Source organism: Salmo salar, chromosome 27 (assembly GCF_965601325.2).
Source record: "Salmo salar chromosome 27, fSalSal1, whole genome shotgun sequence".
In the NCBI taxonomy this organism is placed as follows: Eukaryota; Metazoa; Chordata; class Actinopteri; order Salmoniformes; family Salmonidae; genus Salmo; species Salmo salar.
In genome coordinates, this window is record NC_138317.1 from 26,378,189 (window position 1) to 26,403,704 (window position 25,516).

Consider the following 25,516-nt stretch of genomic DNA (forward strand, 5'->3'; position numbering starts at 1 on the left):
TCCAGAGATGTTTGATTGGGTTCACGTCCGGGCTCTGGCTGGGCCACTCCAGGACATTCAGAGACTTGTCCCGAAGCCACTCCTGCGTTGTCTTGGCTGTGTGCTTAGGGTTGTTGTCCTGTTGGAAGGTGAACCTTCACCTCAGTCTGAGGTCCTGAGCACTCTGGAGCAGGTTTTCATCAAGGATCTCTCTGTACTTTGCTCCGTTCATCTTTCCCTCGATCCTGACTAGTCTCCCAGTCCCTGCCGCTGAAAAACATCCCTACAGCATGATGTGGCCACCACCATGCTTCACCATAGGGATGGTGCTAGGTTTCCTCCAGACGTGACGCTTCGCATTCAGGCCAAAGAGTTCAACCTTGGTTTCATCAAACCAGAGAATCTTGTTTCTCAGGGTCAGAGTCCTTTAGGTGCCTTTTGGCAAACTCCAAGTGGGAAGTCATGTGACTTTTACTGAGGAGTGGCTTCTGTCTGGCCACTACCATAAAGGCCTGATTGGTGCAGTGCTGCAGAGATGGTTGTCCTTCTGGAAGGTTCTCCCATCTCCACAGAGGAACTCTGGAGCTCTGTCAGAGTGACCATCGGGTTCTTGGTCACCTCCCTGACCAAGGCCCTTCTCCCCAGATTGCTCTGTTTGGCCGGGCGGCCAGCTCCAGGAAGAGTCTTGGTGGTTCCAAACTTCTTCCATTTAAGAATGATGGAGGCCACTGTGTTCTTGGGAACCTTCAATGCTGCAGACATTTTTTGGCACCCTTCCCCAGATCTGTGCCTCGACATAATCCCGTCTCAGTGCTCTACCTGCTTCCTTTGACCTCATGGCTTGGTTTTTGCTCTGACATGCACTGTGAACTGTGGGACCTTATATCGACAGGTGTGTGCCTTTCCAAATCATGTCCAATCAATTGAATTTACCACAGGTGGACTCCACTCAAGTTGTAGAAACATCTCAAGGATGATCAATGGAAACAGGATGCACCCAAGCTCAATTTCGAGTCTCATAGCAAAGGGTCTGAATACTTATGCAAATAAACATTTCTAAAAAACATTTTTCGCTTTGTCATTATGGGGTATTGTGTGTAGATTAAATGAAATGTTTTCCTCATCAATCAATTCTAGAACAAGGCTGTAACGTAATAAAACGTGGAAAAAGTGAAGTGGTCTGAATACTTTCCATTCTGCACTGTATGATCATTGTACTGGATCAAAATAAACAAGAGAATTCAATTAAGTTTGAGAGGAAATGTGAAATGCCATACATTTGGGCCAGATTCACAAAGGGACAACCCAAACTGTTCTCTACTGGCTTAGATATTTTCTTCACATTGTCCTTTCCAGGACAGTTCCAGTAACAACTACAACTACTACAACAGCCTAGTACTGAAGTTACCTCTCCCAACCACACATTCAGAGCCTAATACGAGGTTATAGTTCAGCTTTCATGTTGACCATCTATTCTGCAGCTTTCACATTTAGACACATTCACACACACTGTCTAGCAGAAGTATCTTCCTTGTGTTGTCCTCTGGTAAATAATTACCAGTTGATTCCAGTCAGTGCGCAAGGGACAGGACTTGGTTTAATTGTAGAACACGTGTGTGTGTGTTAGCAGAACAGTTGTCCCTCACAGTAACTGAGTCAGAAACAAAGCTTATTATGGTCTGTACAAGTTTTCTTTATTTTTCATTTTATTGTAAGCACAGCTTTGTAAATGCACTGAGGGAAACACAGTGAAGACTAGAATGTCACAAGAAGAGGGAGAGAATGACAACAAGAGGAAGCAGAAGAGAGGAAAGGAAAAAGAAGAGAAGGAGGGGGCGAAAGGTGACTCGACAGTTTCTGATCAGTAAATAATACATGTCTCCCCGGTGGGAAAACGAACGTGAGAGAGACTACGGAACGCGCAACAGAAAATAAAACAGATCAGGACGCAGAGCGCACACGTCCTTCAGGGACTCTCCTAAATGACGTCGTTATCGGATATTATTCCATTTTTTATAATATCATGTATAGTTACATATCCACTAGGTAATAATAATAATATTAATAATAATAAGCCATGTCTGGTCATAGTTTGATGTCTATAAGCCTCTCCCCCTCTTTCTGTCTGAAATGAGCTCATCCAAGACATGGCGGGGAGCAGTGGAAGGTACCATGGACTTCTCTGAAAGGGGTGGACATCATTAACTTTAATTTCACCCCCTCCCTTCTACTGTGACAGTTAATAGGCTCCGGATAAAAAGATCTTGTTAAAATCATCGTCATGCATAGCCAAGCACATTATGCCTCCTATACCTCACACTCACTGCCTACGTAGCTGCTAAGAGCAGTTATGATCTACTGTGACCCGCTTATGAGCATTAGTGCTGTGCAGGGGTGGTCGTACCATGTTCCCACTGCTACAGGGTGGAACTAGCACCATTCCACGGACAGAGAATGCTTTGAGACGAAATGGCACCCTACTCCCTATAGTTTGACCAGAGCCGTATGTGGTGGCACCATGTAGCTCTGGCCAAAAGTAGTCCACTACATAGGGAATAGGGTGCCATTTCAGATTTGCCTTCAGTTTCAGGGGCTAAAACCCACCCAACCACTATGACGGACAGGCTGACTGACCACAGATATACACCCCCCTCCTCTCACACACATACATGCTCCTCTACCTGCTTCACTCCCTCTATCTATTTGTCCTGCCTGGGGTGTGGCTACATCATGCTGCTGTTCCGGCCCCTCCCCTATTCTACTAAAACCAGGAAGTTAAACCAAAGTTGAAACCGTTAGCGTTGAGGCTTCAGAGTGAGTTCGGGATCAGAGGGCGAGGTGTGTCGACGTCAGGGGTAAATCTCAGAGAGAAAGTTGGATCTTCAACGTCAGTGAGGGGAACTACAACACTCCTCTCCTCCCAGAGTGCATTGCAGAGTTCCCTGCAGTAGGCGACTTGGAGGTAACAGGAGGGGGGGGGGGGGGGTCCAGGACAGTGTGTGTGTCAGAGAGCCTTCTTATCAGCATGTTTACGTGTAAGCAGATGTACATATAAGCGTATGTGTGTTCATGTAAGCGTGTAAGTAAGTGCACGTGTGTGTTCATGTAAGCATGTATGTGTTTGTGCATCCATGTAAGAGTGTGTCCTTGTGTGTCTGTGTTAAAAGTCTCCAGAGGGAGAGTGCAGCTCCATAGTTGTCCCGTGGGCTGTTCATGTGTTCTATAGGCTGTCTGCTGGGGGCTCACCACCACTGGAGCCAGACTGGGCACGCTTGATGTACAGATTCAACAACTTCAACTGGGGAGAGGGGGAAGAGAGTTAGGGTTGGAGAACTGAAGCAGTTTCTGGAATCCTCCTGATCCAGTAATATAAAATGTATTGATGAATTTAAGAATGCAGTGTGCTAGAGTGGATGTATTGGAACACAGATAATGGGTCTGGTTAGTAGAAAGTGGGCATGGTCACTCACTTTGCTGCCAGACAGTTGGTTGAGGTGAGGTTTTAGCTCCTCCCCTATGACTGCGTAGAGGGCCACCAGACAGAATACACAGGCCTTCCTGACACTGCTCTCAGAGTTGTCATAACCCTGCATAACATGACATAGATGGGTTATTAGCCTGTATTACACGACAGAAGAGTTATAGCCCTCCATAACATGACAGTGGGTCATAACCCTGAATAAAGAGGATGTGTTACATGTATGTATGTATGTACGTGTGTGTGTGTGTGTTACCTGTATGCATGTGTGTGTGTTACCTGTATGTATATGTATGTGTATGTTACCTGTATGTATGTGTGTGTGTGTGTGTGTGTGTGTGTGTGTTACCTGTATGTGTTACCTGTATGTGTGTTACCTGTATGTGTGTGTGTGTTACCTGTATGTGTGCGTGTGTGTGTGTTACCTGTATGTGTATGTGTGTGTGTGTGTGTGTGTGTTACCTGTATGTGTGTGTGTGTGTGTTACCTGTATGTATGTGTGTGTGTGTGTGTTACCTGTATGTGTGTGTGTTACCTGTATGTGTGTGTGTGTGTGTTACCTGTATGTATGTGTGTGTGTGTGTGTGTGTGTGTTACCTGTATGTGTGTGTGTTACCTGTATGTGTGTGTGTGTGTGTTACCTGTATGTGTGTGTGTGTGTGTGTGTGTGTTACCTGTATGTGTGTGTGTTACCTGTATGTGTGTGTGTGTGTGTTACCTGTATGTATGTGTGTGTGTGTGTGTGTGTGTGTATGTTACCTGTATGTGTGTGTGTGTGTGTGTGACCTGTATGTGTGTGTGTGTATGTGTGTGTGTGTGTGTGACCTGTATGTGTGTGTGTGTGTGTGACCTGTATGTGTGTGTGTGTGTGTGTGTGACCTGTATGTGTGTGTGTGTGTGTGACCTGTATGTGTGTGTGTGTGTGTGTGTGTGACCTGTATGTGTGTGTGTGTGTGTGTGTGTGTGTGTGTTACCTGTATGTGTGTGTTACCTGTATGTGTGTGTGTGTGTGTGTTACCTGTATGTGTGTGTGTGTTACCTGTATGTGTGTGTGTGTGTGTGTGTTACCTGTATGTGTGTGTGTGTGTGTGTTACCTGTATGTGTGTGTGTGTGTGTGTGTGTTACCTGTATGTATGTGTGTGTGTGTGTGTTACCTGTATGTGTGTGTGTGTGTGTGTTACCTGTATGTGTGTGTGTTACCTGTATGTATGTGTGTGTTACCTGTATGTATGTGTGTGTGTGTGTGTGTATGTTACCTGTATGTGTGTGTGTGTGTGTGTGTGTGTGTATGTTACCTGTATGTGTGTGTGTATGTTACCTGTATGTATGTGTGTGTGTGTGTGTTACCTGTATGTGTGTGTGTGTGTGTTACCTGTATGTATGTGTATGTTACCTGTATGTGTGTGTGTGTGTGTTACCTGTATGTATGTGTGTGTGTGTTACCTGTATGTGTGTGTGTGTGTGTGTGTGTGACCTGTATGTGTGTGTGTGTGTGTGTGTGTGTGTGTATGTTACCTGTATGTGTGTGTGTATGTTACCTGTATGTGTGTGTGTGTGTGTTACCTGTATGTGTGTGTGTGTGTGTTACCTGTATGTGTGTGTGTGTGTGTGTGTGTGTGTGTGACCTGTATGTGTGTGTGTGTGTGTGTGTGTGTGTGTGTGTGTGTGTTACCTGTATGTGTGTGTGTGTTACCTGTATGTGTGTGTGTGTTACCTGTATGTGTGTGTGTGTGTGTGTGTTACCTGTATGTGTGTGTGTGTGTGTGTTACCTGTGTGTGTGTGTGTGTGTGTGTGTGTTACCTGTATGTATGTGTGTGTGTGTGTGTGTTACCTGTATGTGTGTGTGTTACCTGTATATATGTGTGTGTTACCTGTATGTGTGTGTGTGTGTGTTACCTGTATGTATGTGTGTGTGTGTGTGTATGTTACCTGTATGTGTGTGTGTGTGTGTGTGTGTGTATGTTACCTGTATGTGTGTGTGTATGTTACCTGTATGTATGTGTGTGTGTGTGTGTATGTTACCTGTATGTATGTGTGTGTGTGTGTGTATGTTACCTGTATGTGTGTGTGTATGTTACCTGTATGTATGTGTGTGTTACCTGTATGTATGTGTGTGTGTGTGTGTGTGTGTGTTACCTGTATGTATGTATGTATGTATGTATGTATGTATGTATGTATGTATGTATGTATGTATGTGTGTGTGTGTGTGTGTGTGTTACCTGTATGTGTGTGTGTGTTACCTGTATGTATGTGTGTGTGTGTGTGTGTGTGTGTGTGTGTGTGTGTGTGTGTGTGTGTGTTACCTGTATGCGTGTGTGTGTTACCTGTATGTGTGTGTGTGTGTGTGTGTGTGTGTGTGTGTGTTACCTGTATGCGTGTGTGTGTTACCTGTATGTGTGTGTGTGTGTGTGTGTGTGTTACCTGTATGTGTGTGTGTGTTACCTGTATGTGTTTGTGTGTGTTACCTGTGTGTGTGTTACCTGTATGTGTGTGTGTGTGTGTGTGTTACCTGTGTGTGTGTTACCTGTATGTGTGTGTGTGTGTGTTACCTGTATGTGTGTGTGTTACATGTATGTGTGCGTGTGTGTTACCTGTATGTATGTGTGCGTGTGTGTGTTACCTGTATGCGTGTGTGTTACCTGTATGTGTGTGTGTTACCTGTATGTGTGTGTGTGTGTGTGTTACCTGTATATGTGTGTGTGCGTGTGTGTGCGTTACCTGTATGTGTGTGTGTTACCTGTATGTGTGTGTGTGTGTTACCTGTATGTGTGTGTGTGTGTGTTACCTGTATGTGTGTGTGTGTGTGTTACCTGTATGTGTGTGTGTGTGTGTTACCTGTATGTGTGTGTGTTACCTGTATGTGTGTGTGTTACCTGTATGTGTGTGTGTGTTACCTGTATGTGTGTGTGTGTTACCTGTATGTGTGTGTGTGTTACCTGTATGTGTGTGTGTGTGTTACCTGTATGTATGTGTGTGTTACCTGTATGTATGTGTGTGTGTGTGTTACCTGTATGTATGTGTGTGTGTGTGTTACCTGTATGTATGTGTGTGTGTGTTACCTGTATGTGTGTGTGTGTGTGTTACCTGTATGTGTGTGTGTGTGTGTTACCTGTATATGTGTGTGTGTGTGTGTTACCTGTATGTGTGTGTGTGTTACCTGTATGTGTGTGTGTGTGTGTGTGTGTGTGTTACCTGTATATGTGTGTGTGTGTGTGTGTGTTACCTGTATGTGTGTGTGTGTGTGTTACCTGTATGTGTGTGTGTTACCTGTATGTGTGTGTGTGTGTGTTACCTGTATGTGTGTGTGTGTGTGTGTGTGTGTGTGTGTTACCTGTATGTGTGTGTGTGTGTTACCTGTATGTATGTGTGCGTGTGTGTGTGTATGTGTGTGTTACCTGTATGTGTGTGTGTGTGTGTTACCTGTATGTGTGTGTGTGTGTGTTACCTGTATGTGTGTGTGTGTGTGTTACCTGTATGTGTGTGTGTGTGTGTGTTACCTGTATGTGTGTGTGTGTGTTACCTGTATGTGTGTGTGTGTGTTACCTGTATGTGTGTGTGTGTGTTACCTGTATGTGTGTGTGTGTGTGTGTGTGTGTGTGTTACCTGTATGTATGTGTGTGTGTGTGTGTGTGTGTGTTACCTGTATATGTGTGTGTGTGTGTGTGTGTGTTACCTGTATGTGTGTGTGTGTGTGTTACCTGTATGTGTGTGTGTGTGTGTTACCTGTATGTGTGTGTGTGTGTGTGTGTGTGTGTGTGTGTGTGTGTGTGTTACCTGTATGTGTGTGTGTGTGTTACCTGTATGTATGTGTGCGTGTGTGTGTGTATGTGTGTGTTACCTGTATGTGTGTGTGTGTGTGTGTTACCTGTATGTGTGTGTGTGTGTGTTACCTGTATGTGTGTGTGTGTGTGTGTTACCTGTATGTGTGTGTGTGTGTTACCTGTATGTGTGTGTGTTACCTGTATGTGTGTGTGTGTGTTACCTGTATGTGTGTGTGTGTTACCTGTATGTGTGTTACCTGTATGTGTGTGTGTGTGTGTGTGTGTGTTACCTGTACGTATGTGTGTGTTACCTGTACGTATGTGTGTGTTACCTGTACGTATGTGTGTGTTACCTGTACGTATGTGTGTGTTACCTGTATGTATGTGTGTGTTACCTGTACGTATGTGTGTGTTACCTGTATGTATGTGTGTGTGTGTTACCTGTATGCGTGTGTGTGTGTGTTACCTGTATGCGTGTGTGTGTGTGTTACCTGTATGCGTGTGTGTGTGTGTTACCTGTATGCGTGTGTGTGTGTTACCTGTATGCGTGTGTGTGACCTGTATGCGTGTGTGTGACCTGTATGCGTGTGTGTGTGTTACCTGTATGTGTGTGTGTGTGTTACCTGTATGCGTGTGTGTGTGTTACCTGTATGTGTGTGTGTGTGTTACCTGTATGTGTGTGTGTTACCTGTATGTGTGTGTGTTACCTGTATGTGTGTGTGTGTGTTACCTGTATGTGTGTGTGTTACCTGTATGTGTGTGTGTTACCTGTATGTGTGTGTGTGTGTTACCTGTATGTGTGTGTGTGTGTTACCTGTATGTGTGTGTGTGTTACCTGTATGTGTGTGTGTGTGTTACCTGTATGTATGTGTGTGTTACCTGTACGTATGTGTGTGTTACCTGTACGTATGTGTGTGTTACCTGTACGTATGTGTGTGTTACCTGTATGTGTGCGTGTGTGTGTATGTGTGTGTTACCTGTATGTATGTGTGTATGTGTTACCTGTATGCGTGTGTGTGTGTTACCTGTATGCGTGTGTGTGTGTTACCTGTATGCGTGTGTGTGTGTTACCTGTATGCGTGTGTGTGTGTTACCTGTATGCGTGTGTGTGTTACCTGTATGCGTGTGTGTGTTACCTGTATGCGTGTGTGTGTGTTACCTGTATGCGTGTGTGTGTGTTACCTGTATGTGTGTGTGTGTTACCTGTATGTGTGTGTGTGTGTGTTACCTGTATGTGTGTGTGTGTGTGTTACCTGTATGTGTGTGTGTGTGTGTTACCTGTATGTGTGTGTGTGTTACCTGTATGTGTGTGTGTGTGTGTTACCTGTATGTGTGTGTGTGTGTGTTACCTGTATGTGTGTGTGTGTGTTACCTGTATGTGTGTGTTACCTGTATGTGTGTGTGTTACCTGTATGTGTGTGTGTTACCTGTATGTGTGTGTGTTACCTGTATGTGTGTGTGTTACCTGTATGTGTGTGTGTGTGTTACCTGTATGTGTGTGTGTGTTACCTGTATGTGTGTGTGTGTGTTACCTGTATGTGTGTGTGTGTGTGTGTGTTACCTGTATGTGTGTGTGTGTTACCTGTATGTGTGTGTGTGTGTGTTACCTGTATGTGTTACCTACATTTACATGATACATTTAGCAGACGCTCTTATCCAGATCGACTTACAGTACTGGTCCCCCGTGGGAATCGAACCCACAACCCTGGCGTTGCAAACACCATGCTCTACCAACTGAGCCTGTATGTGTGTGTTACCTGTATGAGTCCGGGGACTATCTCAGGCAGCATGCTGACTAGTCCTTCATGGGGGACCCTCTCTATAACTTTAGTCTGCATCTTGATGGCAGCCAGGTTGATGGGGTAGTCAGCTGACTGGATGATGGGACACAACACCTTGATGCACTGGTCTGGACTGATGGACGACGCCAGCATGGCTGCAGTCTCCTCTGCCGCTCGTACCACCTACACACAGGAACAGGGTTATAGTACCAGATTTATAATAGCTCCTATATACACACAGGAACAGGGTTATAGTACCAGATTTATAATAGTTCCTATATACACACAGGAACAGGGTTATAGTACCAGATTTATAATAGCTCCTATATACACACAGGAACAGGGTTATAGTACCAGATTTATAATAGTTCCTATATACACACAGGAACAGGGTTATAGTACCAGATTTATAATAGTTCCCATATACACACAGGAACAGGGTTATAGTACCAGATTTATAATAGTTCCTATATACACACAGGAACAGGGTTATAGTACCAGATTTATAATAGCTCCTATATACACACAGGAACAGGGTTATAGTACCAGATTTATAATAGTTCCTATATACACACAGGAACAGGGTTATAGTACCAGATTTATAATAGCTCCTATATACACACAGGAACAGGGTTATAGTACCAGATTTATAATAGCTCCTATATACACACAGGAACAGGGTTATAGTACCAGATTTATAATAGTTCCTATATACACACAGGAACAGGGTTATAGTACCAGATTTATAATAGTTCCTATATACACACAGGAACAGGGTTATAGTACCAGATTTATAATAGTTCCTATATACACACAGGAACAGGGTTATAGTACCAGATTTATAATAGTTCCCATATACACACAGGAACAGGGTTATAGTACCAGATTTATAATAGCTCCTATATACACACAGGAACAGGGTTATAGTACCAGATTTATAATAGTTCCTATATACACACAGGAACAGGGTTATAGTACCAGATTTATAATAGCTCCTATATACACACAGGAACAGGGTTATAGTACCAGATTTATAATAGCTCCTATATACACACAGGAACAGGGTTATAGTACCAGATTTATAATAGTTCCTATATACACACAGGAACAGGGTTATAGTACCAGATTTATAATAGTTCCTATATACACACAGGAACAGGGTTATAGTACCAGATTTATAATAGTTCCTATATACACACAGGAACAGGGTTATAGTACCAGATTTATAATAGTTCCTATATACACACAGGAACAGGGTTATAGTACCAGATTTATAATAGCTCCTATATACACACAGGAACAGGGTTATAGTACCAGATTTATAATAGTTCCCATATACACACAGGAACAGGGTTATAGTACCAGATTTATAATAGCTCCTATATACACACAGGAACAGGGTTATAGTACCAGATTTATAATAGCTCCTATATACACACAGGAACAGGGTTATAGTACCAGATTTATAATAGTTCCTATATACACACAGGAACAGGGTTATAGTACCAGATTTATAATAGTTCCTATATACACACAGGAACAGGGTTATAGTACCAGATTTATAATAGTTCCTATATACACACAGGAACAGGGTTATAGTACCAGATTTATAATAGTTCCTATATACACACAGGAACAGGGTTATAGTACCAGATTTATAATAGTTCCTATATACACACAGGAACAGGGTTATAGTACCAGATTTATAATAGCTCCTATATACACACAGGAACAGGGTTATAGTACCAGATTTATAATAGTTCCTATATACACACAGGAACAGGGTTATAGTACCAGATTTATAATAGCTCCTATATACACACAGGAACAGGGTTATAGTACCAGATTTATAATAGCTCCTATATACACACAGGAACAGGGTTATAGTACCAGATTTATAATAGTTCCTATATACACACAGGAACAGGGTTATAGTACCAGATTTATAATAGTTCCTATATACACACAGGAACAGGGTTATACTACCAGATTTATAATAGCTCCTATATACACACAGGAACAGGGTTATAGTACCAGATTTATAATAGCTCCTATATACACACAGGAACAGGGTTATAGTACCAGATTTATAATAGCTCCTATATACACACAGGAACAGGGTTATAGTACCAGATTTATAATAGTTCCTATATACACACAGGAACAGGGTTATAGTACCAGATTTATAATAGTTCCTATATACACACAGGAACAGGGTTATAGTACCAGATTTATAATAGTTCCTATATACACACAGGAACAGGGTTATAGTACCAGATTTATAATAGTTCCTATATACACACAGGAACAGGGTTATAGTACCAGATTTATAATAGTTCCTATATACACACAGGAACAGGGTTATAGTACCAGATTTATAATAGCTCCTATATACACACAGGAACAGGGTTATAGTACCAGATTTATAATAGCTCCTATATACACACAGGAACAGGGTTATAGTACCAGATTTATAATAGCTCCTATATACACACAGGAACAGGGTTATAGTACCAGATTTATAATAGTTCCTATATACACACAGGAACAGGGTTATAGTACCAGATTTATAATAGTTCCTATATACACACAGGAACAGGGTTATAGTACCAGATTTATAATAGCTCCTATATACACACAGGAACAGGGTTATAGTACCAGATTTATAATAGTTCCTATATACACACAGGAACAGGGTTATAGTACCAGATTTATAATAGCTCCTATATACACACAGGAACAGGGTTATAGTACCAGATTTATAATAGCTCCTATATACACACAGGAACAGGGTTATAGTACCAGATTTATAATAGCTCCTATATACACACAGGAACAGGGTTATAGTACCAGATTTATAATAGCTCCTATATACACACAGGAACAGGGTTATAGTACCAGATTTATAATAGCTCCTATATACACACAGGAACAGGGTTATAGTACCAGATTTATAATAGTTCCTATATACACACAGGAACAGGGTTATAGTACCAGATTTATAATAGTTCCTATATACACACAGGAACAGGGTTATAGTACCAGATTTATAATAGCTCCTATATACACACAGGAACAGGGTTATAGTACCAGATTTATAATAGCTCCTATATACACACAGGAACAGGGTTATAGTACCAGATTTATAATAGCTCCTATATACACACAGTTGGAGAGTGAATGTATGAGTGTATTTGAGAAAGATTATACCAGTGTAAATGTGTGCATGTGCGAGAGATTATATGGAGTGTGTTTATTATTATAAGGAGTGTGTGTGTGTACGTGCGTGTACCTCTTTGTGTGGGTCCTTGTGCGCCTCCAGGGCCTTCATGATGGTGAGTTCAGCGTAGTTCTTAAACCTCCAGGGCTGACGGCTCAGAATCTCCCTCAGAACACGCAGAGCTAACGCCCTGATCACATGCTGCAGAGGGGAGAGAGAGTTTGGTCAAAGTGTGTTTGAATATGCATTGATGCACATATTGAGTGAGTGTGTGTGTGTGTGTGTGTGTGTGTGTGTGTGTGTGTGTGTGTGTGTGTGTGTGTGTGTGTGTGTGTGTGTGTGTGTACATGTACCTCTCTGTCCCCCAGCGTCTCCAGTAGTAACAGGAGGATGGTTTTGAAGTGTTCATCCCAGGAGACCTGCAGGGTGTTTTCTCGAATCAGCTTCAAGAGCTCACAAAGCGCTGCCTTCCTCTCCTCCACACGCTCATTGTGATTGGACAGCTCCTTCAGCAGCTCAGACACCAGCTCCGACTGGTCAATGCTGCTGTCTGTCAGGGGCAACAGCCAAAAGGGGTGGAGATTGATAAATGGATGGCAATCAGTATCTATCCCATATTACACTTCAAGACATTGTGTGTGTGTGTGTGTGTGTGTGTGTGTGTGTGTATGTATGTGTATATATATACACACACAGCTCAAAACAATAAAGGGAACACTTAAACAACACAATGTAACTCCAAGTCAATCACACTTCTGTGAAATCAAACTGTCCACTTAGGAAGCAACACTGATTGACAATACATTTCACATGCTGTTGTACAAATGGAATAGACAACAGGTGGAAATTATAGGCAATTAGCAAGACACCCCCAATAAAGGAGTGGTTCTGCAGGTGGTGACCACAGACCACTTCTCAGTTCCTATGCTTCCTGGCTGATGTTTTGGTCACTTTTGAATGCTGGCGGTGCTTTCACTCTAGTGGTAGCATGAGACGGAGTCTACAACCCACACAAGTGGCTCAGGTAGTGCAGCTCATCCAGGATGGCACATCAATGCGAGCTGTGGCAAGAAGGTTTGCTGTGTCTGTCAGTGTAGTATCCAGAGCATGGAGGCGCTACCAGGAGACAGGCCAGTACATCAGGAGACGTGGAGGAGGCCGTAGGAGGGCAACAACCCAGCAGCAGGACCGCTACCTCCGCCTTTGTGCAAGCAGGAGCAGGAGGAGCACTGCCAGAGCCCTGCAAAATGACCTCCAGCAGGCCACAAATGTGCATGTGTCTGCTCAAACGGTCAGAAACAGACTCCATGAGGGTGGTATGTGGTCCCGACGTCCACAGGTGGGGTTGTGCTTACAGCCCAACACCGTGCAGGACGTTTGGCATTTGCCAGAGAACACCAAAATTGGCAAATTCGCCACTGGCGCCCTGTGCTCTTCAAAGATGAAAGCAGATTCACACTGAGCACATGTGACAGACGTGACAGAGTCTGGAGACGCCGTGGAGAACGTTCTGCTGCCTGCAACATCCTCCAGCATGACCGGTTTGGCAGTGGGTCAGTCATGGTGTGGGGTGGCATTTCTTTGGGGGGCCGCACAGCCTTCCATGTGCTCGCCAGAGGTAGCCTGACTGCCATTAGGTACCGAGATGAGATCCTCAGACCCCTTGTGAGACCATATGCTGGTGCGGTTGGCCCTGGATTCCTCCTAATGCAAGACAATGCTAGACCTCATGTGGCTGGAGTGTGTCAGCAGTTCCTGCAAGAGGAAGGCATTGATGCTATGGACTGGCCCGCCAGTTCCCCAGACCTGAATCCAATTGAGCACATCTGGGACATCATGTCTCACTCCATCCACCAACGCCACGTTGCACCACAGACTGTCCAGGAGTTGGCGGATGCTTTAGTCCAGGTCTGGGAGGAGATCCCTCAGGAGACCATCCGCCACCTCATCAGGAGCATGCCCAGGCGTTGTAGGGAGGTCATACAGGCACGTGGAGGCCACACACACTACTGAGCCTCATTTTGACTTGTTTTAAGGACATTACATCAAAGTTGGATCAGCCTGTAGTGTGGTTTTCCACTTTAATTTTGAGTGCGACTCCATGGGTTGATAAATTGGATTTCCATTGATTATTTTTGGGTGATTTTGTTGTGAGCACATTCAACTATGTAAAGAAAAAAGTATTTAATAAGATTATTTCATTCATTCAGATCTAGGATGTGTTATTTTAGGGTTCCCTTTATTTTTTTGAGCAGTGTATATGAATACATATGTGTGTTAGTGTAAATGAATATACAGTACCAGTTAAAAGTTGGCACCTAGTCATTCAAGGGTTTTTCTTTATTTTTACAATTTTTTTACATTGTAGAATAATACTGAAGACATCAAACCGATGAAATAACATATATGGAATCATGTAGTAGCCAAAAAAGTGTTAAACAACTCAAAATATATTTTAGATTCTTCAAAGTAGCCACTCTTTGCCTTGATGACAGCGCTGTACACTCTTGGCATTCTCTCAACCAGCTTCACCTGAATTGCTTTTCCAACAGTCTTGAAGGAGTTCCCACATATGCTGAGCACTTGTTGGCTGCTTTTCTTTCCCTCTGCGGTCCAACTCGTCCCAAACCATCTCAATTGGGTTGAGGTTGGGTGATTGTGGAGGCCAGGTAATCTGATGCAGCACTCCATCACTCTCCTTGGTCAAATAGCCCTTAAACAGTCTGGAGGTGTGTTGGGTCACTGTCCTGTTGAAAAACAAATGATAGTCCCACTAATCAGATTGGATGGTGTATCGCTGCAGGATGCTGTGGTAGCCACGCTGGTTAAGTGTACTTTGAATTCTAAATAAATCACTGACTGTGTCACCAGTAAAACACCATCACACCTCCTCCTCCATGCTTCACAGTGGTAACCTCCCATGCGGAGATCATCCGTTCACCTACTCTGCGTCTCACAAAGACACGGATGTCTCAAATTTGGACTTATCAGACCAAAGGACAGATTTCCACCGGTCTAATGTCCATTGCTCGTGTTTCTTGGCCCAAGCAAGTCTCTTCTTATTGCTGTCCTTTAGTAGTGGTTTCTTTGCAGCAATTCCACCATTAAGGTCTGATTCACACAGTCTCCTCTGAACAGTTGATGTTGAGAGTCCTCGCTTAGGCTGGTAACTCTAATGAACTTATCCTCTGCAAAAGAGGTAATTCTGGGTCTTCCTTTCCTGTAACGGTCCTCATGAGAGCCAGTTTCATCATAGCGCTTGATGGTTTTTGCGACTGCATTTGAAGAAACTTTCAAAGTTCTTGACATTTTCCGGATTGACTGACCTTCCTGTCTTAGAGTAATGATGGACTGTCGTTTTTCTTTGCTTATTTGAGCTGTTCTTGCCATAATATGGACTTGGTATTTTACCAAATAGGGCTATCTTCTGTATACCACCCCTACCATGTCTCAACACAACTGATTGGCTCAAACGTATTAAGAAGGAAAGAAATTCCACAAATGAACTTTTAACAGGGCACACCCGTTAATTGAAATGCCTTCCTGGTGACTTCCTCATGAAGTTGGTTGAGAGAATGCCAAGAGTTTACAAAGCTGTCATCAAGGCAAAGGGTGGCTACTTTGAAGAATCTCAAATATATTTGGATTTGGTAAACACTTGTTTGGTTACTAGATGATTCCATGTGTTATTTCATAGTTTTGATGTCTTTACTATTATTCTACAAAGTACAAAATTGTAAAATAAAGAAAAACCCTGGAATGAGTAGGTGTGTCCAAACTTTTGACTGGTACTGTATGTGTGTTTGTGTGTACCGTCAGTTTGCTGGTCTGATTCGTCTAGTGAAGTATCTATGACGCTGTGTTTGAAGGGGGAGTCAGTGAAGGGGTCACGGGACCCCCGGGGAGAAGAGGAGAGCAGGGGGGTGTTGAGGAGAGACGTCTTGTTGTCCAGAGCTGTACGACCTCCATCCACCTGGTCAGCACCAGCACTACCACCCTGAGGGAGGGGGAGACACACACACGGTGGTAGGATTCCGACAGACAGACAGAAATGTAAGCGCTGTCAAGTGCTGTCATTGCATGCACACACACACACAGTGGTATGTGTGGGTTAGGTTAGGGTTTTGATCATTCTGTGGATGGAATGAGGAGAGATATGAGATCTGTTACAGTTCCTGTTAATATTTTCACTCAAACCAGAAAACCCCCTGACAGGTCAGGTGATAGGCAGGTGACGGAGTCAGTTGAGCTCTGATTGGCAGGTTGAGGATGGGTGGGCGGGTCAGGTTTCAGACTGACCTCTAGAGGAAATGTCAGCTTGGACATAGCCCTTCCTTGGAACATACCATGGAGAGGGGTGTCATAATGAATAACATCTCACATACTGTACGTACTCGGACACACACGCACGATACTCCCATCACAACCTACACTATATATACACAAGTATTTGGACACCCCTTCAATTTAGTGGATTCAGCTATTTCAGACACACCCATTGCTGACGGGTATATAAAATCGAGCACACAGTCATGCGATCTCCATAGACAAACATTGGCAGTAGAATGGCCTTAAGAGCTCAGTGACTTTCAACGTGGCACTGTCATAGGATGCCACCTTTCCAACAAGTCAGTTCGTCAGATTTCTGCCCTGCTAGAGCTTCCCCAGTCAACTGTTACTGTTGTTATTGTGAAGTGGAAACGTCTAGGAGCAACAACGACTCAGCCGCTAAGTGGGAAGCCACACAAGCTCACAGAACGGGACCGCCGAGTGCTGAAGTGCGTAAAAATCATCTGTCCTCGGTTGCAACATTCACTCCTGAGTTCCCAACTGCCTCTAGAACCAACGTCAGCCCAATAACTGTTTTTTCAGGAGCTTAATGAAATGGGTTTCCATGGCCGAGCAGCCTAAGATCACCATGCACAATGCCAAGCGTCAGCTGGAGTGGTGTAAAGCTGCTATTGGACTCTGGAGCAGTGGAAATGCGTTCTCTGGAGTGATGAATCACGCTTCACCATCTGGCAGTCCAGAGGACGAATCTGTGTTTAGCGGATGCCAGGAGAACGCTACCTGCCCCAATGCATAGTGCCAACTGTAAAGTTTGGTGGAGGAGGAATAATGGTCTGGGGCTGTTTTTCATGGTTCAGGCTAGGCCCCTTAGTTCCAGTGAAGGGACATTTTAACGCTACAGCATACAATGAAATTCTAGATGATTCGGTGCTTCCAACTTTGTGGCAACAGTTTGGTGAAGGCCCTTTCATATTTCAACATGACAATGCCCCGTGCATAAAGCGAGGTCCATACAGAAATGATTTGTTGAGATCAGTGTGGAAGAATTTGACTGGCCTATTCAGAGCCCTGACCTCAACCCCATCGGACACCTTTGGGATGAATTGGAACGCCGACTGCGAGCCAGGCCTAATCACCCAACATCAGTGCTCAACCTCACTAATGCTCTTGTGGCTGAATGGTAGCAAGTCTCTGCAGCAATGTACCAACATCTAGTGGAAAGCCTTCCCAGAAGAGTGGAGGCTGTTATAGCAGTAAAGAGGGGACCAACTCCATATTAATGCCCATGATTATGGAATGAGATGTTCCACGAGCAGGAGTCCACATACCTTTTGTCATGTAGTGTATTTTAACCTGAAAAATACTGAATGTGGTATTTTTTCCCTGATATTAGCTTACACCCACCAGATAAAAAAGCTATTTCCGGTGAAATCCATTTTGTTAGATAGGGATGAGATGCTTTGACCCCAGACAGTACGATAACAGTTTGGGTCAGAAGGTTATGGGGTTCAGTGTCTCACACACACAAGGGGAGTGGCAGGACATATCTGTTCTCAGGAACATTGTGTGTGAAGACAACCCTCCAGAATCCACCTGACTATATATATATAATCATTTCTAAGACACATCCCATCATGTCGGTTCTACACACACACACACACACACTCTCTCCCCACCTCCTCTCCTTCCCTCCGTCTGACTGGTTCATTCATGTCTTCCTGGCTACGGACGGAGAAGTTCTGGATGGCCTCTGTAACTCCTCTCAGACTACTGTAGATGTCCTCTGAGTTCATGTTCTCTGTGTCGTAGTCAAATGCACTGCACACAACAACACATCACAATAGGTCAACATTATATGACTGTGTTCTGAGGTCTGTGCGTGTAACCTGGGTGTGTTCTGAGGTCTGTGCGTGTAACCTGGGTGTGTTCTGAGGTCTGTGCGTGTAACCTGGGTGTGTTCTGAGGTCTGTGCGTGTAACCTGGGTGTGTTCTGAGGTCTGTGCGTGTAACCTGGGTGTGTTCTGAGGTCTGTGCGTGTAACCTGGGTGTGTTCTGAGGTCTGTGCGTGTAACCTGGGTGTGTTCTGAGGTCTGTGCGTGTAACCTGGGTGTGTTCTGAGGTCTGTGCGTGTAACCTGGGTGTGTTCTGAGGTCTGTGCGTGTAACCTGGGTGTGTTCTGAGGTCTGTGCGTGTAACCTGGGTGTGTTCTGAGGTCTGTGCGTGTAACCTGGGTGTGTTCTGAGGTCTGTGCGTGTAACCTGGGTGTGTTCTGAGGTCTGTGCGTGTAACCTGGGTGTGTTCTGAGGTCTGTGCGTGTAACCTGGGTGTGTTCTGAGGTCTGTGCGTGTAACCTGGGTGTGTTCTGAGGTCTGTGCGTGTAACCTGGGTGTGTTCTGAGGTCTGTGCATGTAACCTGGGTGTGCGTGTACATTGGGAGGTGTGTGTATGTTACCTGGGTGAGGATGTGTTCTGTGATGTGTTGGTAGGAGAGGTGAGGGGGCTGGACCAGCTGGCAGGAGAGCGGGGGGTGTGGCGTGTCAGAGGGCTTCCTGTCGGAGCCTGGGGGAGAGAGTAACACATAATAGCATCAAGTACATGCTAGGACCTTTTAGTTTCCCAACTCCTAAGATCCTTCATCAGGCCAGGCTGGGAGGGGTACAGCCAAGACCAGGTGTCCTTACCTGCTGGGAGGGGTACGGCCAAGACCAGGTGTCCTTACCTGCTGGGAGGGGTACGGCCAAGGCCAGGTGTCGTTACCTGCTGGGAGGGGTACAGCCAAGGCCAGGTGTCGTTACCTGCTGGGAGGGGTACAGCCAAGGCCAGGTGTCGTTACCTGCTGGGAGGGGTACAGCCAAGGCCAGGTGTCGTTACCTGCTGGGAGGGGTACAGCCAAGGCCAGGTGTCGTTACCTGCTGGGAGGGGTACAGCCAAGGCCAGGTGTCGTTACCTGCTGGGAGGGGTTCAGCCAAGGCCAGGTGTCGTTACCTGCTGGGAGGGGTACAGCCAAGGCCAGGTGTCGTTACCTGCTGGGAGGGGTACGGCCAAGGCCAGGTGTCGTTACCTGCTGGGAGGGGTTCAGCCAAGGCCAGGTGTCGTTACCTGCTGGGAGGGGTACAGCCAAGGCCAGGTGTCGTTACCTGCTGGGAGGGGTACGGCCAAGGCCAGGTGTCGTTACCTGCTGGGAGGGGTACAGCCAAGGCCAGGTGTCGTTACCTGCTGGGAGGGGTTCAGCCAAGGCCAGGTGTCGTTACCTGCTGGGAGGGGTACAGCCAAGGCCAGGTGTCGTTACCTGCTGGGAGGGGTACGGCCAAGGCCAGGTGTCGTTACCTGCTGGGAGGGGTTCAGCCAAGGCCAGGTGTCGTTACCTGCTGGGAGGGGTACGGCCAAGGCCAGGTGTCGTTACCTGCTGGGAGGGGTACAGCCAAGGCCAGGTGTCGTTACCTGCTGGGAGGGGTACGGCCAAGGCCAGGTGTCGTTACCTGCTGGGAGGGGTACGGCCAAGGCCAGGTGTCGTTACCTGCTGGGAGGGGTACGGCCAAGGCCAGGTGTCGTTACCTGCTGGGAGGGGTACAGCCAAGGCCAGGTGTCGTTACCTGCTGGGAGGGGTACGGCAAGGCCAGGTGTCGTTACCTGCTGGGAGGGGTACGGCCAAGACCAGGTGTCGTTACCTGCTGGGAGGGGTACGGCCAAGGCCAGGTGTCGTTACCTGCTGGGAGGGGTACAGCCAAGGCCAGGTGTCGTTACCTGCTGGGAGGGGTACAGCCAAGGCCAGGTGTCGTTACCTGCTGGGAGGGGTACAGCCAAGGCCAGGTGTCGTTACCTGCTGGGAGGGGTACGGCCAAGGCCAGGTGTCGTTACCTGTGCAGCATTGCCTGTGTTCCGCAGGTGGTTCTGTAGCAGTTTGGTGGCGCCATCCTGGAAGGTCTTGGGCAGAGCTGCCAGCAGCATGGTGAACTCTGGAGTGTTCAACTGGAACAACGAGATCAACACCGACTGGGCAGCCTGAAACACACACACATCAGAAACCAATCAAAGTTCGCGTCAACCATAAATCAACAAATTGCAGCATACAGAAATGTCTGTAAGGTACCTTTCTGACATCTGAGCTTTTGGGCTCTGTGGTCCAGGTGATGATGCGAGACACAGCCAGGCGCGTCTCACTGGAGTTCACAAAGTCCTGAGGCTCCATCTGCAGGGTCAAGGTCTCAATGTACTTCAGAACAGCCACCTTCACCTGGAAACACACACAGTCGTAGTATAAAAGGTTAGACAGCCCACTCATACACACACACAGTCGTAGTATAAAAGGTTAGACAGCCCACTCATACACACACACAGTCGTAGTATAAAAGGTTAGACAGCCCACTCATACACACACACAGTCGTAGTATAAAAGGTTAGACAGCCCACTCATACACACACACATTTTCTGTCTGTGTGGTTCATGGATCATCCCAGGAGTTTCCTAACTCTGAGCTGAAACTAGTTCTATTTAGAGACTACTCTGCAACGTAAACATCCGCAACAACAAAGAAGGTGCAGTAAGATGCTAGTCTCCTTCACACTTGTAGTCAGGCAGCTATCATGGAGGGAGGCTGAGGGGGGGAGAAACCAATAAAGACAAATGAAAACTAGAGGAAAGAGCCACCATTTACATTCGTTCTTCGTTCTCACATTAGTTTCTCTTTTACAATATTTTCATTCCTTTAAAAAAAGCCCCTCCATCTCTCAGTCTCTCTACCTCTATTCAAAACACTTCATCGACCGACCGCCTGCTCCTCAGTATGCGCGTCATAAAAATGCTCCCCCCTGAGCGCACTGACCTGGGAAGATTGGTTCCAGGCTGAGACCTGCTCGTTCAGAGAGCAGCAGGCGTGGTGCCCCCTGGGGGCTCTCGTGGCAGGGGGGAGCAATTTAACATCGCGCCGTATGGTTCTTGAAGCAGGGGGAATCAATTTAATGTTGCGCCGCCCACAACACGTTCCCCTCCTCCCCACAGGCTTAGAGAGAGAGGACGGAGGGAGAGGGAGCGAGAGCGAGAGGGAGGAGAGAGGAAGGGGGAGAGGGGAAGTGGGAGAAAGGTAGGGGGAGAGAGAGGAGAGGTTAGAGGAGAAGGTAGGTGAGGGGAGGAAGGGGAGATGGGGAGGGAGGAAGAGGATGTAGGGGAGGGAGAGAGGAGGCAAGAAAGACAGATGGACACACACGGGGACAGGGATGAGAGGAGTGAAAATGACATAAGAAAATGAGAAGGAAAAGCATAGCAAGGGAAGGTGAGGTGAAGGAGGGAGAAGAAGATAGAGGAAGGTGAGGTGAAGGAGGGAGAAGAAGATAGAGGAAGGTGAGGTAATGAAAATGAAGGAGGGTGGTGGGGAGGGGGGAGAGGAAAGGGATGGAGTGAACAAGTGTATAAAGGGAAATACAAAGTGAGAAGATGGAGGAAAGGGAGGGGAGAGGATAGAGAGAGGCAGCGAGGAAGGGGAGGTGAGGTGGGCTCAGACTGCAGAGAGCAAAGCCAGTGGTTGGCGGGTTTAATTGGAGGCATATCAGTCGCTATCCAATCAGAGTCCAGGGATCAGGTGGGTAGGGAGCGGAGCCAGTGTTAAACAGCCATGATATCAGAAAAGTGGTTACCATGGTTACTGATACAATAGTTACCGTGGTTGCTGAGACAGTAGGTGAGAGTCTGGCGACGGAGAGGCTGTCCCTGCCTTTCAACCCTCCCTACATCCCTTTACTCTCCCCACTCCGTCCATCTCTTTCTTCATACACACACACATATCTACCCCCCCAGACAGACAGACAGCTGTGTACCTTGAGGTTGGGTGTCTGAGTCTGGTCCACAGTGAACCTCATGAGGATAGTGAACTGGAGGTCGTTGGGGAAAGACTCTCTGTAGGGGAGATATTATGCACATGTGTTATATATATATATATATATATATATATTTTACATACACATATTACACACACACACACCACACACACACACACACACACACACGTTATATATACACATATTACAGACACACACACACACACACACACACACGTTATATATACAGTTGCAAGAAAAAGTATGTGAACCCTTTGGAATTACATTTTTACATTTACATTTTAGTCATTTAGCAGATGCTCTTATCCAGAGCGACTTACAGTAGTGAATGCATACATTTCATTTCATGCATTTTTCCCCCCCGTGGGAATCGAACCCACAACCCTGGCGTTGCACACACCATGCTGGCGTTGCAAACACCATGCTCTACCAACTGAGCCACATTACCTGGATTTCTGCATAAATTGTTCATAAAATCTGATCTGCTCTTCATCTAAGTCACAACAATAGACAAACAGTCTGCTTAAACTAATAACACACAATTACATGTTTTCATGTCTTTATTGAACACACTGTGTAAACATTCACAGTGCAGGGTGGGAAAAGTATGTGAACCCTTGGATTTAATAACAGGTTGACCCTCCTTTGGCAGCAATAACCTCAACCAAACGTTTTCTGTAGTTGGGGATCAGACCTGTACAACGGTCAGGAGGAATTTTGGACCATTCCTTTTTACAAAACTGTTTCAGTTCAGCAATATTCTTGGGATGTCTGGTGTGAACCGCTTTCGAGGTCATGCCACAGCATTTTAAATCGGGTTGAGGTCAGGACTCTGACTGGGCCACTGCAGAAAGCGTATTTTCTTCTGTTGAAGCCATTTCAAGGTTTTACTGCTAACCTACAAAGCATTACATGGGCTAGCTCTTACCTATCTTTCCGATTTGGTCCTGCCGTACATACCGACACAAGACGCAGGCCTCCTTACTGTCCATAGAATGTTTAAGCAAACAGCTGGAGGCAGGGCTTTCTCCTACAGAGCTCCATTTTTATGGAATGGTCTGCCGATCCATGTGAGAGACGTAGACTCGGTCTCGACCTTTAAGTCTTTATTGAAGACTGGACCAGGAGGGTGAAGGTGAACGGAAAGGCTGGAGCAACGAACCGCCCTTGCTGTCTCTGCCTGGCTGGTTCCTCTCTCTCCACTGGGATTCTCTGCCTCTAACCCTATCACGGGGGCTGAGTCACTGGCTTACTGGGGCTCTTCCATGCCGTCCCTAGGAGGGGTGCGTCACTTGAGTGGGTTGAGCCACTGACGTGATCTTCCTGTCTGGGTTGGCGCCCCACCTTGGGTTGTGCCATGGCGGAGATCGTTGTGGGCTATATTCGGCCTTGTCTCAGGATGGTAAGTTGGTGGTTGAAGATATCCCTCTAGTGGTGTGGGGGCTGTGCTTTGGCAAAGTGGGTGGGGTTATATCCTGCCTGTTTGGCCCTGTCTGGGGGTATCGTCGGACGGGGCCACAGTGTCTCCTGACCCCTCCTGTCTCAGCCTCCAGTATTTATGCTGCAATAGTTTGTGTCGGAGGGGCTAGGGTCAGTCTGTTATATCTGGAGTATTTCTCCTGTCTTATCCGGTGTCCTGTGTGAATTTAAATAATTCTCACTCTAGGCTGAGGACCATGCCTCAGGACTACCTGGTCTGATGACTCCTTGCTGTCCCCAGTCCACCTGGTCGTACTGCTGCTCCAGTTTCCGAGTGCAGTCCATGAAGAGGAGATGCACTGCAGTACTTAATGCAGCTGATGGCCACACCAGATACTGACTGTTACTTTTGATTCTGACCCCCCCCCCCCTTTGTTCAGGGACACATTATTCCATTTCTCTTAGTCACATGTCTGTGGAGCTTTTTCAGTTTATGTCTCAGTTGTTGAATCTTATGTTCATACAAATATTTACACATATTAGACACACACACACACACACACACACACACACACACACACACACACACACACACACACACACACACACACACACACACACACACACTGACCGTGTGATGTCCAGTGCTCTCTGGACCTTGGCCTGTACTGATCCCAGTAGGTCAGCTCCCATCTTCTTCAGCAGCTGGGTGAGCAGGACAAACAGCCAGTCCTGCAGGTCTTCTCTATGCACCAGGACAAAGTCCACTAGGGTCTCTAAGAACATACTGAACACCTTGGGAGAGACAGGGGACATGGGTTAGACACATTGTATAAACAAACACTTAGAAGAGACAGAGGAACATGTTCATGCACACAAACATGAGTGAGACACACAGGTACTATGGATACTATGGGATAGGCTGAGGGAAGCAACTCCATTCACTTATAAATTAACCAATCAACCACTCACTCTAATCAGCGTGCAGCAAGCAGAATTATGTTTTACCAATACACAATCAATATTCAGTATTCACTAAACACACATGCTGATTGGCTGTCACCTGCAAAACAGCAGGGACTCAGACACCAATCGTAGGGCGTCATGATGTCATAGTGATGTCACAGCTGTGAGCTGTGACATCACCGGGTCGGTTAGTGAGTGAGTCTGTGGTTGCCTTGGAAACCATTAAATTAGCCACCCAGTCAGATTACCACTCGCCAGATTAATCAATGAATTCAAGATTAGTCTCCAATCAGAGTACCAGGTTAGTGTCACAACCACACAAGCGTTAATCAAACGTTAATTGAACGTAAAATAAACGTTGTCTAGACTTACTCTCTACAGAGAGTTCCAGAGGAGAGGCATGGAGGAGAGAGAAACATACAACAGTTAGCATCCTGGGAAGCACACACACACACACACACTAGGGTGACCACATGTCCCGGATTGTGCGGGACAGACCCGCATTTTGACCCTTTGTCCCTCAACCAAACAATCATGTCCCGTATTTTATCAACAAATTCAATCACCACAAATGTTCGATTTGTCCAGTATTTCAGTCAGACATTCCAACCGGTGTCTTGCAGTCACGTTGTGCTTATGAAAAGACAGGCCTATATATTAAAAGGATGTGGTACTGGTGATGTTAAACACTTCTCCTATCGTTGTTGAGATCTGATATTCTGTGCAGTGCAAAACGAGACGTAGGCCAATGCCATTATTTGATATTTTCAGTGGTATTGTTAACAAAC

The 25,516-nt window shown here is 45.8% G+C and overlaps 1 protein-coding gene across 42 annotated transcripts in view; it reads right to left on the reverse strand.

Moving 5' to 3' along the window:
* Positions 1-1,648: 1,648 nt before the first annotated feature.
* Positions 1,649-25,516, reverse strand: part of clasp2 (cytoplasmic linker associated protein 2) — a 91,778-nt gene continuing 67,910 nt past the window's right edge. For all 42 annotated transcript variants that reach the window (XM_082970172.1, XM_082970180.1, XM_082970173.1 and 39 more), the window contains 12 exons: positions 24,394-24,557; positions 22,323-22,401; positions 20,602-20,745; positions 20,370-20,513; positions 18,964-19,070; positions 18,188-18,329; positions 16,035-16,218; positions 12,575-12,771; positions 12,294-12,422; positions 8,978-9,184; positions 3,450-3,566; positions 1,649-3,277 (listed from right to left, as the gene is read on the reverse strand). In XM_082970172.1, the coding sequence (XP_082826298.1) occupies positions 3,200-3,277; positions 3,450-3,566; positions 8,978-9,184; positions 12,294-12,422; positions 12,575-12,771; positions 16,035-16,218; positions 18,188-18,329; positions 18,964-19,070; positions 20,370-20,513; positions 20,602-20,745; positions 22,323-22,401; positions 24,394-24,557 (1,692 nt within the window). In that variant the 3' untranslated portion in view covers positions 1,649-3,199. The remainder of the gene's footprint in view (positions 3,278-3,449; positions 3,567-8,977; positions 9,185-12,293; positions 12,423-12,574; positions 12,772-16,034; positions 16,219-18,187; positions 18,330-18,963; positions 19,071-20,369; positions 20,514-20,601; positions 20,746-22,322; positions 22,402-24,393; positions 24,558-25,516) is intronic.